General features: G+C 42.9%; 1 protein-coding gene across 1 annotated transcript; it reads left to right on the forward strand.

Moving 5' to 3' along the window:
• The first annotated feature begins 410 nt into the window (after positions 1-410).
• Positions 411-16861, forward strand: TRMU (tRNA 5-methylaminomethyl-2-thiouridylate methyltransferase). Its single transcript, XM_015415360.1, has 11 exons — positions 411-556; positions 2587-2752; positions 4156-4262; positions 5157-5279; positions 7099-7271; positions 10583-10636; positions 10752-10818; positions 12721-12821; positions 14341-14485; positions 14681-14763; positions 16655-16861. Exons 1-11 carry the CDS (start codon positions 469-471, stop codon positions 16805-16807), a joined length of 1260 nt encoding a protein of 419 aa, XP_015270846.1. The 5' UTR covers positions 411-468; the 3' UTR covers positions 16808-16861.
• The last annotated feature ends 1704 nt before the right edge of the window (positions 16862-18565 follow it).

Raw genomic sequence — 18565 nt, forward strand, 5'->3', positions numbered from 1 at the left:
GAAGAGCCAGCGCTGTCCGAAGACGTTTCTGTGGTCATGTGGCCGGCATGACTAAACACCAAGGCGCACGGAACACTGTTACCTTCCCACCGAAGTGGTCCCTATTTATCTACTTGCAATTTCTTGCTTTCGAACTGCTAGGTTGGCAGGAGCTGGAACTAGACAGGAGCTCACCCGGTCTTGCGGCACCCGGGTCTTGAACTACTGAACTACTGACCTTCCACAACCTGCAGTTCAGCGTCTTAACCACTTGAGCCACCGCAGCTCCTTCAGCAGGTTTACTTGGGTATAAATCCCACTTCCGACTGTGTCACCTCTCGCCCGGAACGTATCTTTCTACAGCCACCACGGGGGGGCGGTGTCTCCACCTCCGACTTCAGCTCCGCCCAGGGTAGGCTCCGCCAGGCCTTTCCCCGGCGAGGCGGAAGAAAGCGAAGCCGGGCACGCTACTTGGGAAAGAAAGCGAAGATGCTAGGCGCTGTGGGGCGGCATGTGGTGTGCGCGCTCTCCGGCGGCCTCGACAGCGCGGTGGCAGCGCTGTTGCTCCGGCAGAGAGGTGAGGGGGGGAGGGGGACCCTGAACAGCCGCCACGTCCCCTTCGCTCGTCTCCTCCGGACCCGAATCGTCCCGTCAGGGGGAGGCGAAACATTCCCGACCCGGAACTCCATTTGCTTCGCTAGCCGCCTTCCTACCCGGGGGTCGGGGGGTTGCAGCCTTTCTCTCGAAGCATGTGCAGTGACGGATCCCCCCCCCCCGGTGCCCTTTTCCCATAGAGGGGTGTTGGTGTCGCGCCTCTATTGTCATCTCGTGAGTTTTGTGTATCCCCCGCCCCGGGAATAGGAGATGGGCATCCCCAAGCTGGTGTGTCTTTTCTTGGGAATCCCTCCCGCAGAGCTTAGACTGAGAGGCTTGCTCTCAAGGAAGCGTGTTGAGCACGTTGTCTGTGGCACCTTAAAAGCTAATAAAAATATACCTCAGCATTTCCTCAGCTAGAGCCCACTTCTTCACAGGCAGTGGAATAAATCATTATTTCCCCCCCCCCCCCCCCCCCCCCCAATCTCTAGCATGCTTGCTCTGCCTACGAGGATAAAGTGCACTGCATCTGAAGAAAGAGCCCCGGAAAGCTTCTGCTGGGCTAAAATCTTGTGGGAGTCCTGTTCATTTGGGTTGCCATAGACTCTCTCATGCCTGTTCCTCTGAGAGTGGCCTGGGTATCTTATTTGGGTGTTGTTCTTCTTGTGGTTAACCATTCAGTCGTGTGATTAAGTGCAAAGGGGCTTACTCCGAAGTAAGCATGCTGAAAATTGAAATGTTAAAGGGGGGGGGGGCTGAATCTATTCTGTCATGGCTTTTCCCAAGGGATTTTGGGGATTGTAGTTCTGTGTTGGGTTGCCAGCTTTGGGTTGGGAAATACCTGGGGATTTTAGGGGTGAATACTGAGGAGGGTGGGGTTTGGGGAGGGGCAGGACTTCAACTGGGTATAATGCCATAGTGTCCACCTTCCAAAGTGGCCATTTTTTTCCAGGTGAAATGGTCTCTATCACCTGGAGATCAGTTGTAATCCCAGTAGATCTCCAGCTACCACTTGGAGATTGGCAACCCTAGTTTTGTGAGGTACATCTGCTGAAAATGTTCTCTTAAAGTTTCATTACTTTCTCGGTGTAAAATAATAGTGATAATGACTACTTCCTGTTAGTATCCCAGCAATAGTTATGCAAAGTGTAAAGGCTTTCTTTCAGCAAAGGTTTAGACTGCATTGCATTGAGAGCAGATGTGTTGTGGTTAGAGCATGGGCACAGTATATGAAGGAGGCAGATTTGAAACCCTACAGGGTTGTTGTGAGGATAAAATGGGGAAGGGAACCGCCCTAAGCCTCTTGGACAGGACAGTGGGATAAAAATGTAGTTGATGGGTACTCATTAGATAGGAGTTAAGAACTCCAGGTCTTAGATTTAGTGGTATAACTAGAGGGGGTCAGATTGGGCCATTTTTTGTATCTTAAAATTAGAATCTTGCGTGACTTTCTACTTGGGTTGGGTGAATAGGACTTTAAACTTTAATGGTAGGCAGAGCAGTAGTACCTGTTCTGAGAAAAATAAACTGGAAAGTTCAGCAAAGCTGCTGGACTTAAGGTAAGTTTCTCTTCACAGAAAGTATTTTGATGCAAGGTAGTGAGAAGTGTAATGCTTACATATCCAGTGCGTATTGAAGGGCTTTCCCTGCACAGCTCATGCATGGTCTCTGTGTGTTCAGATTACATGTGTGGAGTGCAAGGCATGGGACTTGTGTTATCTGACTGCCCTTTGGGGATGGCATTACGCAAGATCACTTGTCTGGCAGAGAGTGGGTGGTGGAGACTGAGATGTGTGCCCTTCCCACAAGACTTTGAAGGTCAATGTGACTGGTGCTGCATGCAAAGACGGGTGTCTTTTTATTGGTGACTGGTTGTTCATAGAACATGGTGTATGTGCATGATCTCACATTGTGATTCTCAGTTTGTGTAAATTAATTTCTGCTGTCTTTCTGTTTTAAGTAGTTCTTCACATAGAATAATTCCTGTTTACTTCTCCCTTCTTCCCCCACCAGGATACCAAGTGACTGGGGTGTTTATGAAGAACTGGGATGTTGCAGATGAAAAGGGAATTTGTTCAGCTGACAAGGACTGTGAAGATGCTTATAGAGTTTGTCAGATACTAGATATTCCGTTTCATCAGGTTTCGTATATAAAAGAATACTGGAATGAAGTGTTCAGGTAGGAGAGTTTTCATCAACAATTTACTACCATAAAGGTTTGCATGACTGTGAACAGTAAAGATGAGGTCCAGAAAGTCATTTCATTGTGTGTGTTTCTACTGGTTGGCTGGGATTTCTCCCTCCTCCAGTTACAGATTCTGATTCTGTCAGAGGTTACAGCTCCGCCATATTTTGGGAATGGGGGAGGGAGGTAGGGTCTCATGGAAGCTTCCTGGCAAAATGCCTGACCAAGTTAAGCTGTAAATACTTTCCTGTATAAGTAACATTTTTGTAGAATCATGACTCAACACAGGAGTGTGTGGCCAGGAATTTAACATAACATGGGGCAGATGAACTATTTAGCAGGAAGAAGCCGGCAAAATCAGCTGAAATCCCTGCACCAAAGTGATTTTCAATTTCCTAAATTGTTTTAAGCCACAAGAAGAAAACTGATCAATTTAAAACTTTATCACTTTAAAAACATACCTGCATCATGTGTAACTCAGCCGCTAAGTCATCAAATGATGCTTTGATATATTAGCATTTTGTTTTCTTCTCAACAGTATGTATTCCTGTACTGTTAGATATGGAATTGCAAGCTGCTTCACTGGAAGGTTTTTAAAAGGGCTATCTTTTTGCCAGTTGGCAATTGGGAGCAAATTAAAGCAGCAGTTTAAAACAGAACATGAACATTGTGGAAAACCAAATAGAAAGTTACGTTATTGGGGCTTCAAAATAGTCTATACACCACAACATCATTCTGTGGAGACGCTCCTGTTTCTAAGCAGAAAATCTCAGAAATGAATTTGTTATAATTAATATAGCTTTTTGGATCATTTAAAAATCAAAAGTACTCACGAGAGGATTTTTTTTTACTTTCCCAATTACCAGTTCTATCATATTGAGAAAAATACATAGTCAGTGTGGTCACCAGTGTTCCCTCTAAGCTGAATTAGTGTGAGCCAGCTCACAGTTTTTTAGCCTCCAGCTCACACATTTCTGTCTTAGCTCAGGAAGGATGGCTCCAGAGCAAACTAATTTATGCAGTACCCAAATCGCTCACTCACAACTTTAATGCCAGTAGCTCAAAAAGTAGAATTTTTGCTCACAAGACTCCACAGCTTAGAGGGAACATTGGTGGTCACCCATTTTAATCCATCAGAGGCCTCATCACTCTCTAATAACCTGAGAAAGCATGTTGGATAGCATGATCTTGCATCCTTGTGAAATTTCCTTAAAGGGAGATCTAGATAGGTTTTTCCTCCTTTGCACCAATGTGTGAAATTAGGAAGGAATTTATTCACTGCAAATGTCTGCCTTTGTACAAAACACTCAGGATTAAAGAGAGCCTTCATGGCAATGTTTAGGCTAAATCCATGTGCATGGCACAATAATCATAATTGTTCTAACTTTTTTTAACAGTTACCTTTTAAATGAATATGAATTGGGGAGGACCCCTAATCCTGATATCATATGTAACAAATACATCAAATTCAAGTATTTCCTGCATTATGCATTGGATAACCTTGGTAAGTTATTTTCAAGCATGCCTTCTCTACGATATAGACAAATTTTTGTATAGAAATTAAAACATTTTTGATATTTAATTATTGGAACCAAACAAGTATGACAGTCATGTATTTTGACTTCTCTATACAGTATCTGGACTGTATAAAGACATTACAAATAAAGTTTGCCATCTTTGCAACAAGAATGAGCCAGGACACCCTTTGGCTCACATGCTCCCTCCCCCTCATACACGATGCTAAGATTGTAGATCATCTGAAAATTGAAATTTCTGTGACACCTGAATATGGCACTTTAGCAAACCGCACTTTCTTTCTGGCCTACAAACTAGGATTTTAGTCAGGATGTAGCTTAGAGTCACACGCACATGAAGCTGCCTTCTCCTGAGTCAGACCATGAGTCCATCAAGGTCAGTATTGTCCACTTAGACTGGCAGCAGCTCTCCAGGATCTCAGGCAGAGGTCTTTCACATCTATTGACTATTGCTTTTTTAGGTATATGAACTCACATCACAGTCAGAGGCTCTACCACTGAGCCACAGCCCCTCCCTGAGTCTTGTGTTGCAGGAACATCATGACAAATTGTGGTTAGCTCAAAACTAGGAAATCTTCAGTCTTGGTGTGTCACAAAAGGAAAGGTGGGGGAAGGGAACACATGACTCTGAGAATGTCAGAGGCTAAATGAGAATGTCAGAGGCTAAATAAGTCACAGTTTGTTTGGATGCAGCCCTTGTGTTTTTGAAGAATGTGCTCAGGATTTTAAAGTCAGCTTCTTGTCTTTCAGGACATAGGTTATCAAAGGAAGAAACATATGGGTCTCTGTTAAAATAATATCTCCTAACTATATATTTTTGGGAACTTTTGTAATGTGCATTTTATTTATTTTTAATATGCCAGGAGCTGATGCAGTTGCAACTGGACATTATGCAAGAACTTCCCTGGAAGATGATTTAGTATTCCAGCAAAAGTATATACAGAGACCACAAGGACTTTTCAGAAATCGATTTGAAGTAAGAAATAGTAAGTGGTCTCTTGCTTTTATCCAGGTCTCATATTTAAATGTGCATATCCAGACATCTGCAGGCTTGTGGAGTGAGACTTTTCTGCTTCCCACTCCTGCTGCAGCCCCTTGCATTTTTTTTTGCCCTGGGAGTCAGTAGACCCTCAGGAACAACACAAGGGCAAAATGAGGGGGGTGGAAATTGGTGGAAACTACCAGTCCCTCTTCTGCAAACAAGAGTGCTGTTTTCTTGGAGGAATTGTGCAGTTGGATTCTTGCCAATATCATTTAACACAAGATACGATGATATATAGGATGTCAGTTCTGTCCCCATAAAAGGTTGCTTGTACAGCTTGCAAAAGGCTTTATAACAGCAGTATTCAAAGGGGAGGTTGAAGCAGAGCCGATAACTTTTTTTTCTTCCCCAAAACAATTTATTAGGATATATTATAAAGTCAAAGACACATCATAATATTAATTGTTATACATCCTTTCTTCCCATTATCCTACCCCCTCCGGCTTCGCACAGTGCTCCAACCTCCAGCCCAATTCTTAAATTTTCTCTATCTTCCCCTTATCCTGAAGCAGAGCCGATAATTATGTTGCTTCATCTGGTGAAGAAATTGTAGAAAGCTTTTGGTTAGTGCTGCATGTTGTGGACTTTAATTAGGATGCTTGCCATCAAACATCACTTAAACTAAAGTTCAGTTGTTGCTATCTACCCTTATTATTGCTTTGTATGATTCTTTAAACCATATTGCTTTGAGTTGCTTCTGTTGTTTTTGTTACAACCAGTGGCCAAAACAAATCAGCTAAAATTGGCTTGATTATGTCATGCATACAGAAAATATTATGTTGTACAAGAGAATCCCCAATGAATTTTTCATTCTGAAACAATGTTTACTATGCATGTTCCTCCATAGGATGAATTCTGTGGTATCTCAGGCATATTGGAGGCATACAATTTGGTTGGCATAGGTCAAAATCCAGAGAAAGGGCACTGCTGTTACAGCAGCTTTCCCAGTGCTGCTTATGTACACCGTTTGCCACTGAAAATCAGAGCCAGTTGTATACATTGCCACAGTTCCCTGCTGGAGGGCTCATAAGCACATATACCAGTGGGGGAGGGAGAGCTTGCTGTGGGGTCTCTTTAGGTGGCAAACTTCAGGTGTCTGCAAATTGGTGGCTGATGGAAGAACAATTTATTACTTTTAAGTATTATTTGTATTTATGTCCTGCCCATCCTGCGGGTGGGCTTATAGTAGCCTCTGTCCTTTTGACAATTAATCAGAAGACTGAGAAATAAATACCCTGCCATACTTACTTGAAAGGGAGGTGACCTTGAATGTTAAGATGACCCTCCTAAAAATGTTATACACCCCCCCTCCAAATGTATTGGACATAACTGTAACTTCTATGCAATTGTAAGGCCCCTTTTTTTTTTTGCTGGCATCCCTGGGGGAAAAACCTACTACTCTTGCATTGGAGTAAATACAGTATTTTGTTTCTTGCAAAGAAAGACATAAATATTTGCTATTTCTTCCATTGAAATGGAAAATATGAACACGTGAAGCTGCGTCTTCCTGAGTCAGAGCATTGGTCTATTGAGGCCAGTCCTGCCTACTTTGACTGGCAGCAGCTCTCCAAGGTCTAAGGAGAAATCTTTCACATCCTAGTGCTTTTAACTGGAGATGCTGTGGATTGAACCTGGGACTTTCCGCATGGCTCTTCCCATGCTTTTCAAACTTTAGATGGAACGGGCTAGGCAAATTATGGCAAACCGTGTAGGAATGTAACATTCTTTTGCATCTCTTTTCTTCTCCCTCCTTTACTTTGCAGATATAAAGCTTCTTCAGGGAGTTGATCAGTGTAAAGACCAGACATTCTTCCTCAGTCAAATTTCACAGGAAGCCTTGCGGAGAACCATTTTTCCTCTAGGAGAGTTAACCAAGAACTTTGTTAGGAAGATAGCAGCGGAACATCACCTTCATCATGTGCTGCAGAGAAAAGAGGCATGGTAACTCCTACAGCCCAATTCTCAGAGTGACTGCAGGGTAATCTTGAGTGGATGGGTTTTGTACAATCCTATAGCTATTGAGTCTAAGTTGGTTACACACACACACACACACACACACACACACACACACACACAAATTAACATGGCCCCATCATCATAAACAACAAAAATCTCATGAGAAAATATGATTTATAATAACGTTGATTCTGTAATTCTTCAGAAAATAAATACTGCACAGCGTTTGCTCAGAGTAGCTCATAGAAAACATAAGGAGAAATTCTCTATAGCCTTATCATTTCAGAACATTAAGAACATAGCCCAATGATCTATAAACTTATTTGAAATATCAGTTCTTTTATGTTCTTTAGTTCCCAAACAGAACTCAACCAGTTTCTTGGAGCTAGAAGGTTGGTTTTCCCCCCATCTAGCCACAAGGATTAGTTTAGCAACCACAGGAAGGCTTAAAACACATTCTAAATATGACAAAACAACATAATCTTTAATGTAACCCAATAATATAACCTTTAGGTCATGAGGTAAACCAGTATTTAACATATCAATAATGAAGTCACTTACAGAATCCCCCAAATTCTGTATTTTTGTGCAGCTCCAAAAGATAAGAATATTTAATTTGGTTACCTTTTATATTAGGATGGATCCTACCCTATCCTACCTGTCCACTTAGAAAAGATTAGTTTTTATTTGTAAAGTAAAATATTTAAACCCCACCTTTCCTTTGGCTGGAGTTCTGGCTGGAGTTCTGACAGAACAGCCACTTCAGTTGGAGGAAGGCTGCTGGAAGCATGATGGATCCATTCAGTCCAAACACCTGGTGTGGGCGGGGCACGGCCTGCTCTGGGAATAGGAGGAGAATCTGACGAAGGCAGTATACCTGACAAATGGTAACATGGGTGTCTTCAGGCAAGCTCAGGGAGGATAGAAATCTCCTTTAAAGCAGTAGTACAAAAGCTCACTGGAACTTGATTTGCAGTATGAGTACAGAATGTGGAAGTGGGGTTTCATGATGATTCTTCTGATTTTCCAGGTTTTAAGATATCAAAAGTCAGTTACTGTTTTTGGTCCATCAGTGTTCTTTTAAGAAGAGCTTGTTCGCTGTCAAGCCCACAGATAAGACACTCTCCACACACACTGTTGGTAGTGAAATGCTTTATTAGAGATTTGCTTGCTGTAGGTGCAAAACTTTTGTTAGGACTGAAGAAAATCGTGGGAACCAAGATCAGTCTCATGAGAAACCCACACTTGGGGCACAGCTTCAGGAATAATTGTGGCTACTCCCATGCACTCTTACAACACACACCCTGCCCCCCCCCCCCGGAATTTAACATGACAAGCCAAGGGAAAGAAGGGAAAGCACAACTTAGGGAAAATGGAAGTTATTTAGGCCTGAGCTTGACATTTGCACATTAGGATTCCAGTAGAGATGACGTTTCAAGTGTGTGATCCAGCCAGCTTTTCTGCTGGTGAAAAAGGGAGGTCTTCTTTGACCACCAAAAGGTTATGCTGGGAATCATGGGACATAAATGCACAAAAGGCAGGGGAGATGGGAGATTGAGTAAAAAAGCTGGCAGGATCCAGCTCATACTTTATTTGAAATGCCGTCTGGTCCACATCTTTGGAATCACAGAGAGCCAGTTTGGTGTAGTGGTTAAGTGTGTGGACTCTAATCTGGGAGAACGGTGTTTGATTCCCCACTCCTCCACTTGCACCTGCTGATGTGACCTTGTGTCAGTCACAAGCTCGAGCACAGCTGTCCTTGAAAAAGAGCAGTTTGTGTCCGAGTTCTCTCAGCCCCACCCACCTCATAGGGTGTCTGTTGTGGGGAGGGGAAGGGAAAGGAGTTTGTAAGCCGCTCTGAGACTCCAAGTGAAGGGCGGGGTATAAATCCAATCTCTTCTTCTCTTATTCTTAGTGGTTTACATATTAAACCATATTATGTATTAACCATTATTAGTGGTTAATTATGTGAAATCATCCCTATGATATTTAACCACATACTAAATTATTGTGTCACCTGCTTCCAAAATGTTGATACAGTCACCATGTTATATCCCATTCAGTTCTGCCAATTTGCAGCAGTATTCTAAATGCGTCTGGTGTTGAAAACCAGGATTGCAAAAGCAGGAAGTACAACAGCTGCAGCAATATAGGAGAGTCCTTTTTAATTTTTAGCAAAATAAGAATTTGTATGTAGCAATGGAATGTACAATAGATCCAGGGGTGGCCTGTGAAGCAACAATGAGTTTGGAAAGGGCCCTTCCCCCCAGTGGAGGGTGAGGGAGAGGGAAAGAAGCAAAAGACTGCTCTTTTCCCCTCAGTGGCAGATGAGCTGGCTGCCATGGCTCCAAGTGAGGCAGCTGGCTTGCTCACTACAGCTGCTAGGTCCTTCAGCTTGCAACAGGGGCGGTTACAAGGGCCACCTGAATGTGGCGAGGGCTTCCCCTTACTCAGGCCAGGATTGTTCCTGATGGCCTAAATGACCAATCCACCCCTGAACAGATTATTTTATTTTAAGTTGCCTTTCTTCCTTACAGAACTCAAGGTGGCTTGCAAACATAGATAAAACACATAGGAAAAATATATCAAAAACATAAAACCAAAATTTAAAATCACTGTTCAGGACTGCTTCTAAACTTAAATGCAGTCCTAAATAAAACCATCTTCAACTGCCTCCTAGTTTAGTTTTGAAATTCTTTCAGAAGAAATACATTGCACTATCTTTTGATCACAAAACCTTTAGTGGGGATAGAATCGTTAGATAGCACAGAGTAATTTTAGTGTTTCCACTTGAACATGTGGAAGTCTTCTGTGAGATTCAACCAGGGGTCATTTCCTGTGGGAGCGCACAGGAGGGGAGCTCTGGCAGTAAGGAGCCCAGGGGGCGGACAGATGCAACAAGCCCCGCCCCCTGCTCCCAACAGCCCTCAGTCAGGCCGCAAGGAGCAAGAAGCAGCCAGGTAAGTTGCAGGGCCCCCCCCCCAGGCCCGCCTTCAGGTACAAGCTCTCCCTCCTCTGTGAGCGCAGATCTGCACATTCCCCTCCCCCCCATAGCTAGCAATCCAAAACAGTCCAGTGGAGCCTGAGTGGTGGGTGTTGACTTCTGACACACTTCCGGTGAAGTCTGGGGGTGTGGCATATGCAAATAAGTTATGCTAATGAGCTCCTGCACCTCTTTTTCTACAAAATGACCCCTGGATCCAACCCATTATATATAGTTTGGCCCCAAGACTTTCAACATATCTATGTTTTTAATGCTGTTCAGAGTCTTTTTGTTTGTTTTATTTTTAGAGCATGGGAATCTGTTTTATTGGAGAAAGGAATTTTGAAAAGTTCATTCTGGAGGTAAGTGGTAACAGATATGTGGCATTTATTGAACTATCTTGGGTGGGTTTTCTTTGTTTTGATTTTCAGGATGTGGCCTGCAAAATGAGTCTTCACATGTTTCTTTGTCTTGTAGTACTTAGAGCCCCGTCCAGGCAATTTTGTTTCCATTGAAGATGATAAGGTGATGGGAACACACAAGGGTAAGCAGAGGCTCAGTCACGCTGGTACCTCTAAGTGTCACTCTTAACCTGGAGAAACAGGCAGCCCTCTTTTGAAGAAAAGAAATCATGCTGCATATACAGGATTTATGAAAATGTTTTCCAGCTCTCTGAGCCAGTATTGCATGAACTGGAAGCAGGCGCTCTTTCTCTGCCTTTCATGTGCTGTTCCAGCTACCAGAGGATTAGAGCTTCAGCCCCAAGGCTCGTGAAGTTGCCATCCCTGTCAAATCCATCTGGCTGTAGAAGCCTCAAATTAGATAATGAGCTATTTTGCCATTTCATTCTGTTACCAAGTTTTGAGCCTTTCATCCCCTTAAGATAAACGGTAAAGTAGCATAAATATCAACATGCTTAAGGAAGGGCTCCCTTAACGCTGGAAGTTAGACCGGACACAGAAAGGGAGAAATGTTTGGTCTTGACATCAGCAGCCAGATTTGGATCCTTCCTTCCCTCAGTACACAGATAAATGTGATTCCAGTTGTTCGTGTTGCTAGTGATGCTGGAATATCTAGTTGTAAAAGATGCAGGGAAAAGTCTGTTTAACAGTAAAAGCCATCCTATGATTACGTTGCTGTTCTGGTGTCTACTGAATGCTCACACATTTCAAATGGGGGTGCGTTTAACATTATGGCGTTATCGGGGTTGGATCCAGAAATTCCTTTCCCCTAAGTCAGGAATTTCACTCTGGCAGGAGTCTTGCTCTGCTGGAGGACGATATTCACTTGGTGGAAGGAAGTTGTTGAATCCAGCCCATAATATTTATTGGGGTTTTTTTTACTACAGTCCTAATCCACGTGAGAGTGGGTACAGAATAAAGGCTAAGAGTGGGATAGGTGAGCTTGGAATTACGCCTCTGCCTGTTTTCTCCAGGCTCAGCATCCAGGCTCTCCACCCCCTGTGATCTGCTGCATGGGGATCCTGGCCTGTTTCATAGTGCAGTCCTGTGTAGAGTTTCTCTAGTCTAAGCCTGTTGAAATCAGGAGGGTTAGGCTGGAGTAACCCTGCGCAGGACTGCATTCTTAGAAGGCTGTGATAAGGGTTACTGAGATGAATATCTATGAAGCATTGTGTGTACTTCAGATATACTGTATGGAATAAGTGACAATGTGGAAAAAAAGTCCTTCCAGGAATCATTTGGACTTGCTTCAGGATTGTGGTATAAATTAGGATCTGTTTAAGACTTGGGTGTCCAGTTATTTTACTTTTCAAAGCCAAAAAATTGGCGTTGACTATTGCTTTTTTAAGTATATGAACTCAATCCCTCTGTACAATTTTTCAGCAATAAAAAAAACCTACCACAAAATATGTAGACTGTCCTCTGTATTCTCATTAAGTATCTGTTTATATCTCATTTTTTGTCAGATTGTTAGTAGAATTCTCTTTAGTGGCTTAATAGTTGAAGTTGCTTTTATAATAACAAAGCTTAGTTTCCAGTCTTTGCTGAAGTATAGCAAACTCCTCAGACTATCATAGCAATGTTGCTGAATGTGTGCAAGGTATCTCTGAGATCTGTAATGCCTGGCAGTTTACTGCTTTTCTTTCAGAGGCCTGTGGAAGAACTTGTGCATTGTGTGAAATTCCAACATATTTGGGGCTTTGCAGACTGCATGGCTATTGATTGTCAGCGTGCATAGTGTTGATAGAAGCACATTTTTAGAAAAGGGATTTGGTCCCTCATAGGTAATAGATACTGGATTCAAAGACTGACTTTTCCTGGTGTTCCTTGAATTTTCATGAGCTTTTAACTAAAAAAACAAAATCAGGGGGAAAAAGTTTTAAGTCAGTAGATTCATTTTCTATGTGGGAAGGATTCCAACGGGAAAATTTAATTTCTGGTGAAACAGTCCTAAATGTTTCATGGTTGTTACTTTTCTCGCATAGGTTGGTTCTTGTATACACTTGGCCAGAGAGCCCGGATTGGAGGCCTCCGAGATGCGTGGTTTGTGGTAGACAAAAATGTAGCCACTGGGGATGTCTTTGTGGTAAGTTTGTTTGTGCTTGTACTGTTTGCGATTCCTGGCAAAAAGAATATAGCTATTACGGGCCTAAGATTCTTGGCTTTTGTATACAGAAAAGAAACAAAAGCGGCTTAGGTGAGTTGATGTCAAGAAGTTTTATTACTTCCTGTTCCAGGTAGCTTTTGATTATCCAAAAATTGAAAAAAAGGATTTTAGCATCGAGCACCTAACATATGGCAAGCACTGAAAGAAATTACCATAGTCTCCTTACTCCAAGGCAGATAAGTTTCATCTTGAAAACAGCAAAGCTTAATCTTACATAAATGTTTTATTTTGCTTTCATATAACAACACTGGTCTAGTGTAATTAAACCTTAACCCTGGTTTAAAATCCCAAACATACTGAAACAATGATTTAGCTTCCCATACATTCCCGTGTATGGGAAGACTCCAATGAAATGTTTGTCCCCTAAAAAAAAAAAAAGGCTGGAAACATGAAGAAGTGGTCTGTTTGGTGCCACACTTAACCATGGTTAAGGCAAACTCTGATTTGCAAACCACTTGAAACTATCGTCTCAGTTGTTAACCATGGCTTAAGTGTTCAGAATCCGTGATAAGTTAATGCTAATGATACCAGGGTTAAGCGTTTTGTTTTCACGGGGCCAATGACTGCCTTTCACTGAAACTAAAGCACTGGCAAGAGCACACAAGACAGAACAAAGTCACTGTAGTCTGAGAAGCAACTCTCAGTGCTGTAGATCATCTTGACGATACTGAATCCTAAAAACGCGTATAAAAATTTCATGGTTGTCGTGTGTACTGTTCATAGTATCTTCAAAAGTACTGTGAATGAGAAATATTTTGAACAGGGCCATCATTAAATTTGAGACTTTTGAAGTTTTAATTTGCAGGAAGCAAATCCACCAAAGTCAGTTGTCCATAAGAATGTTTGCACAGAACTATTTATGCATTACTGTTGTATTTTGTCTTTCTTCCCTCATGGAATGTGTGTGCATTGGGCTTTTCTTCCTGAGTGGTTGCCTGGAGGCCGTTCCTGATTTGCTTCCAGTGAATTGGGCAGCCCCATGCACATGGCCACTTACCTTTCTGAACTATAAGGGCAAGGGACAATTGGGCTTGGTATCTGTGACTGACCCATGACTGTATTAAATAATATGACGGTATGAAATAATCCCAGGCAAGTCAGATTGTCTCAGGCTTGTTCAGCCCCATGTTTGCATAATGAGGATAAAAATGAGATGCTTCGTACGATGCCAAAGACAGGTGAGATGAAGGTGGCAAAGCACTTTGTGTGTTGTGTTCTGTATTAAAAATGGCACATAGTTGTAACTCTCAGGTCCAGACAGGATTCTCTAAATTAGCTTTCACCTGCTAGAACAGGGGAGGTGGCCACAAAGAGGGACTCTTGCCTTACCAGGCTAAAACTCACCTTTTCAGTCAGGATTTTAAAGTGTTTTTAAATTTATCTTTGTTTGCTGTAATAATCTGGCTGAGCTATAAATTCAAAATTGTTGCCACTTAAGGCCCCCTCTACAGATCACCCGGCACTCTACAGGGATGTCTTGCGGACGAACAGAGTGCACTGGATCGCGGAAGAACCTCCTGCGGAGCTGGTTCGGGACAAGATGATGGAGTGCAATTTCCGCTTTCAACACCAGATGGCACTAGGTGATGACGCTTGGTTAATTTCACAAGGCAAAGCATTTTTAGTGTATTGTGTTTTGTGGTAGCAGTATTTGTTTTTTTATAAAATGAAGTAGATAAAATGTTAGAACAGAAACTTCATTGGATGAGATAACAGTATTTAATTTTGATGGAAACATTTTTTTAATGGTCAGCTTCTGTTTTACTTACTATTTTTAGTGCCCTGTACCTTAACTCTAAATCAGGATGGGACTGTGTGGGCGACAATGGCCAAGCCACTAAGGGCTCTTACGCCAGGACAGGTATGTACGGAAATGATTGTGGCAGGCCTCTTCTGTGTTTTACTAATAGTCCCCTTCAAACCCCTTCAAATTAGGGTCTTTTCCCCTAATTTAGGATTTTAGCCTGACATGTTCAACAGGTTGTGTGTAAAGTGTCTGGAGCAGATATAGCCTTGCAAAATGTATTTGAATCTCCAGATTAGTTCTGTCTGAACTTATTTTTGATAATAATTTTGATTTGGTAGTTAAATATGCAGGATGAATAGGAAAACCTCAGCATGCTGCATTGCTATTATAAAAGTCTGAACTTTACACTTGAGACTCAATTTAGCTTTTTGGTCCTAGAAAGCTTCCCGTGGTTGATAGCAACTCCCTCTGTCAGTAAGGTTTTATCAATATATGGATCGTGTTGCGCTCCTAACAAGGAAGAGACTGTGGAAGAGTTAAGTCTGACTTATAGATCTTTGCTGAGTTTTGTGGGGCTTACCCTCAAGTAGATTTGCAGAATGATGTGGGAAAGGTCATAGTTCAGTAGCAGAGCACATGGCTTGCACGTTCATCTTATGGCTTTCTCCAGGTCCTTGGGTAGCAAAACCATGAAAGATCCTGGCTTGAGATCTTGGGCAGCTGCTGTCAAGATGGGCTGAGGGCTGGCTCTTTTGTGAGCCATTTTATCAGCTTGTTTGTATAGGAGGGTATACATTTTAAGCTAAAGACTCTACAATTGCAGCCTTTCCCTCCTCCCCTTGTGGAAGCAAAATGAGGAATTCTCTTATAGGAACTAAGAGGAAAATGGTCAGTATACTTGCTAAACGGCTGTTACGTTTCATCCTGGAGGTAGTATTTACCCGTTTATTTGTGTGAGTCTAAATGAAATTATGAGATTTATGTGTAAATAGCCGGGCTTGGGATTAGAGTACTTGGAAACAAGTTTCTCTTTGAAAGCATCTGCTTTTTCAGAAGAGTCTCTGCAGCTGCAAAAATGTTTTCCTGGGAGTAAGTTCGATTTAATAAAACCACCGTTCACCACCACAGTTGAATCTTTTGTTTGGGTTTAGCTCAAGTGAGGTCTGAGCCTCCGTCCCTTTGAAAATGCAAGATCTGGAACTTGGCAAACTTTGTAATTAGTGATTTGCAGGACAAAGTGAGGGTGGTGTAGTGGAGAGGGCTGGTGTACTGATAAAGCAAGAAATGGTTGTGCTCCCTCTAGCCTGTTGCATACACATGAATGGACTTGCCAAAGAGGCAAACTGGGCAGGTTCCCTGGAGCCAGGGCTGGCATAAGCATACCCTGCAGTATGGCAGCTGCTGAGGCCCAGGTCTTCAAGGAAGGGCCCACTGCTGCCTCCCCGACCTGCTCTTCTCCCCTGCTGTCCATCTGCTTGTTGTGAGCCCTCCCACACTCCCATCTGCTCACACTGCACAGGACTGCTGCGGGGGGGGGGGAGGTGTGCAGGGGGTGTACAGCAGCAATACTCCCAGCAGCGGTGCTCCTAGCTGCACACTGCCCATCACAGACAGGGAGGGTAGTACAAGCGCTGGGAAAGGCTGGGAAATGAGCAGGTGGCTGGAGGTGTGCCGTGGTGGAGGAGAATGGAGGCAGGTGGGCAGGAAGGTGTGAGTGAGGCATAGCGGTGGGCAAAGGAGTGGAGGGAGCCCTTGGTGCTCTCTTACCAGCATCCACCCAACCCTGGAACTCGTCCTGCATGGAAAGGCAACGTAGAAGCTTTCCAAATAAAATAAACTGTGAAGTCTAGGTTTCGGTATCTATTTTTGTAGGAACCTTTTGGAATTCTCTCAGCCCCCCCCCCCCCGCAACCCTGAACTACCTAGTAGGGTTAGGTGTGACTGCAGCATTCTCTGCACTTGTGCTCTCTGTTTGCTGAAAGGCTTGTCGTTCTTGGTCTTCCAGTTTGCTGTTTTCTACAAAGGAGATGAATGCCTTGGCAGCGGGAAGATTTTGCGACTGGGTCCATCGCTGTATACGTTGCAGGAGAGCAAGAACAGGGAAAAGACTGCTGGGACTTCACCAACTGAAGATGTCAGAGTAGAGCCAGCCACCTAATGGCTGGCTTCAAAACCTGCTTGGTTGGAATGACTTTTTCTCCTCGGTGCATGCCTCAACACTGGTTCTGTGGTCAGCTGTAATTAAGATCATGCTTTTAAATAATATATTTTTAAAATTATGTGTGACTTATATCAGTAAGTAGCACAGAAAATATATTTTCCTGTCTTTTAATCTGCTGGATGTGGTACACTTCCTCAGCTGTAATCCATTGGTGTTTTAACAATGGGATTTTTAAGCATAAGGGATTTATAAGTATAAAATCTAAAACAAAATGTATTTCTTCTAAAAACACTGCCTGATCCAGAACATTACTTAGAGTCATTCTCTAGCTCAGTGGAAGTTTTGACTTTTAGACCATTTCTGCAGTAGAGGAATTCCCTGCACTGACATTTTTAAAACTGCACTTTATGTGAAATTTTTCACAGTAGATTTTTCCCTCACCAGGTGCAAACCCAAAGTTTTCTACTCCTTACCCCATGTTTTCAGAACTCACTAAAACTGGGGATTCCAAAAACTCAGGGTAAGAAGGAGAAAACTTCAGGTTTGTATCTGGTGAGGAAGAAACTACTGTGGGAAATCTCCTATAACACACAGTTTTTAAAATGTCAATGCAGGGAACTCCACTACTGCGGAAATGGTCTTTTTAAAAAACCAAACGAAAAACAACCCAGCTGATTCACCTTATTGGATCACAGACTTCTGTTGAAATGCTCTTTTCTCAAAAGCAGTCTACATTGCTCCTCTCTCCACGTCTGTGGGGGGGTGGTCCTTGATGAACTGCCCAGGTCTTGCCGCCTTGGGCTTACAGGCCTACTGTCAAAGTTCTCTGGAGCCTGCCATGAGTGTGAGGGGAGGGCGTGGATGTTTTCAGTGGGTCTCCTTCCCCTTTTCTCCCTCTGAACATTAACCTCCTTCCTTTTTACATCCCCTGGCCACAAACGTCTCTGTAAACTCTGGGGAATTTTGCAAATACTTCACGATATGAATAGAAGAGGGAGACTGTGGTTCACAAATTGGAGGGGTGAAAGGAAGAGGAAATGAGGCAGAGGGGGTGCACCTCTCATTGAGTCTGCTGTTTTTCATATAAACCCCAGTTCACTGATTTCATAATGTAATCCAGTAGTCTTTAGAAAGCCAGATGTCCCCTCCAGCAGTGAATCTCCTTATTTGTCCCCTCCAGCAGTGAGTCTCCTTATTCATCTCTCCAAACATGAAAGACTTGCTTTTCCTCTTTGTTTAGTTGTGTTGTGCTCTGTCTGGATGATAAGACGAAAATGTTACCAACTGAATTATTTCCATTATGTGAGCTTGATGTTTCCTGCAACCACACTGTAACGTGTGAGGAATTTTAATGAAAAGCCAAAATTCTGGGGGAACATATGGGAAAGATCCACACTCATGTACAGCTCCTGTTTATATGCTTCATACATAGAAAGTGGGAGATGAGGCTCTGAACAATGTGTGAACATCAAGTCAGAACAAGCTGTTCTTACTTGAAGACCACCTACGTTTATTTTACTGGGTGGATTTTTTCAGAGCAAGAGGTTTCAATAGAAGCAACACTATTTGATCAGCTTTACTTGTAAGAAGCACCTGTTGTGAGCACACAGCTCTGCCAGCACAAGACTTTTCGGTTGAGACCCCCCCCCCCCAACCTTTCCTAGTTCAGGAGAGATTAGAAAACCTCTATCGGTGGCAGTGTTCCTGAATCATTAAGGGTCTAAGTTAATGTGTAACAATGACCTGGCTTACACA

Source organism: Gekko japonicus, unplaced genomic scaffold, assembly GCF_001447785.1.
Source record: "Gekko japonicus isolate JY-2015 unplaced genomic scaffold, Gekko_japonicus_V1.1 scaffold775, whole genome shotgun sequence".
NCBI classification, from domain to species: Eukaryota; Metazoa; Chordata; class Lepidosauria; order Squamata; family Gekkonidae; genus Gekko; species Gekko japonicus.

Excerpts from the sequence above, each read along its gene's own strand:
- TRMU (XM_015415360.1), top strand. The coding sequence starts at position 469 with ATGCTAGGCGCTGTGGGGCGGCATGTGGTGTGCGCGCTCTCCGGCGGC. Across the intron at positions 5,280-7,098 it reads TCGATTTGAAGTAAGAAATA|ATATAAAGCTTCTTCAGGGA; the intron begins GTAAGTGGTCTC and ends TTTACTTTGCAG. Across the intron at positions 7,272-10,582 it reads ATGTGCTGCAGAGAAAAGAG|AGCATGGGAATCTGTTTTAT; the intron begins GCATGGTAACTC and ends TTTTATTTTTAG.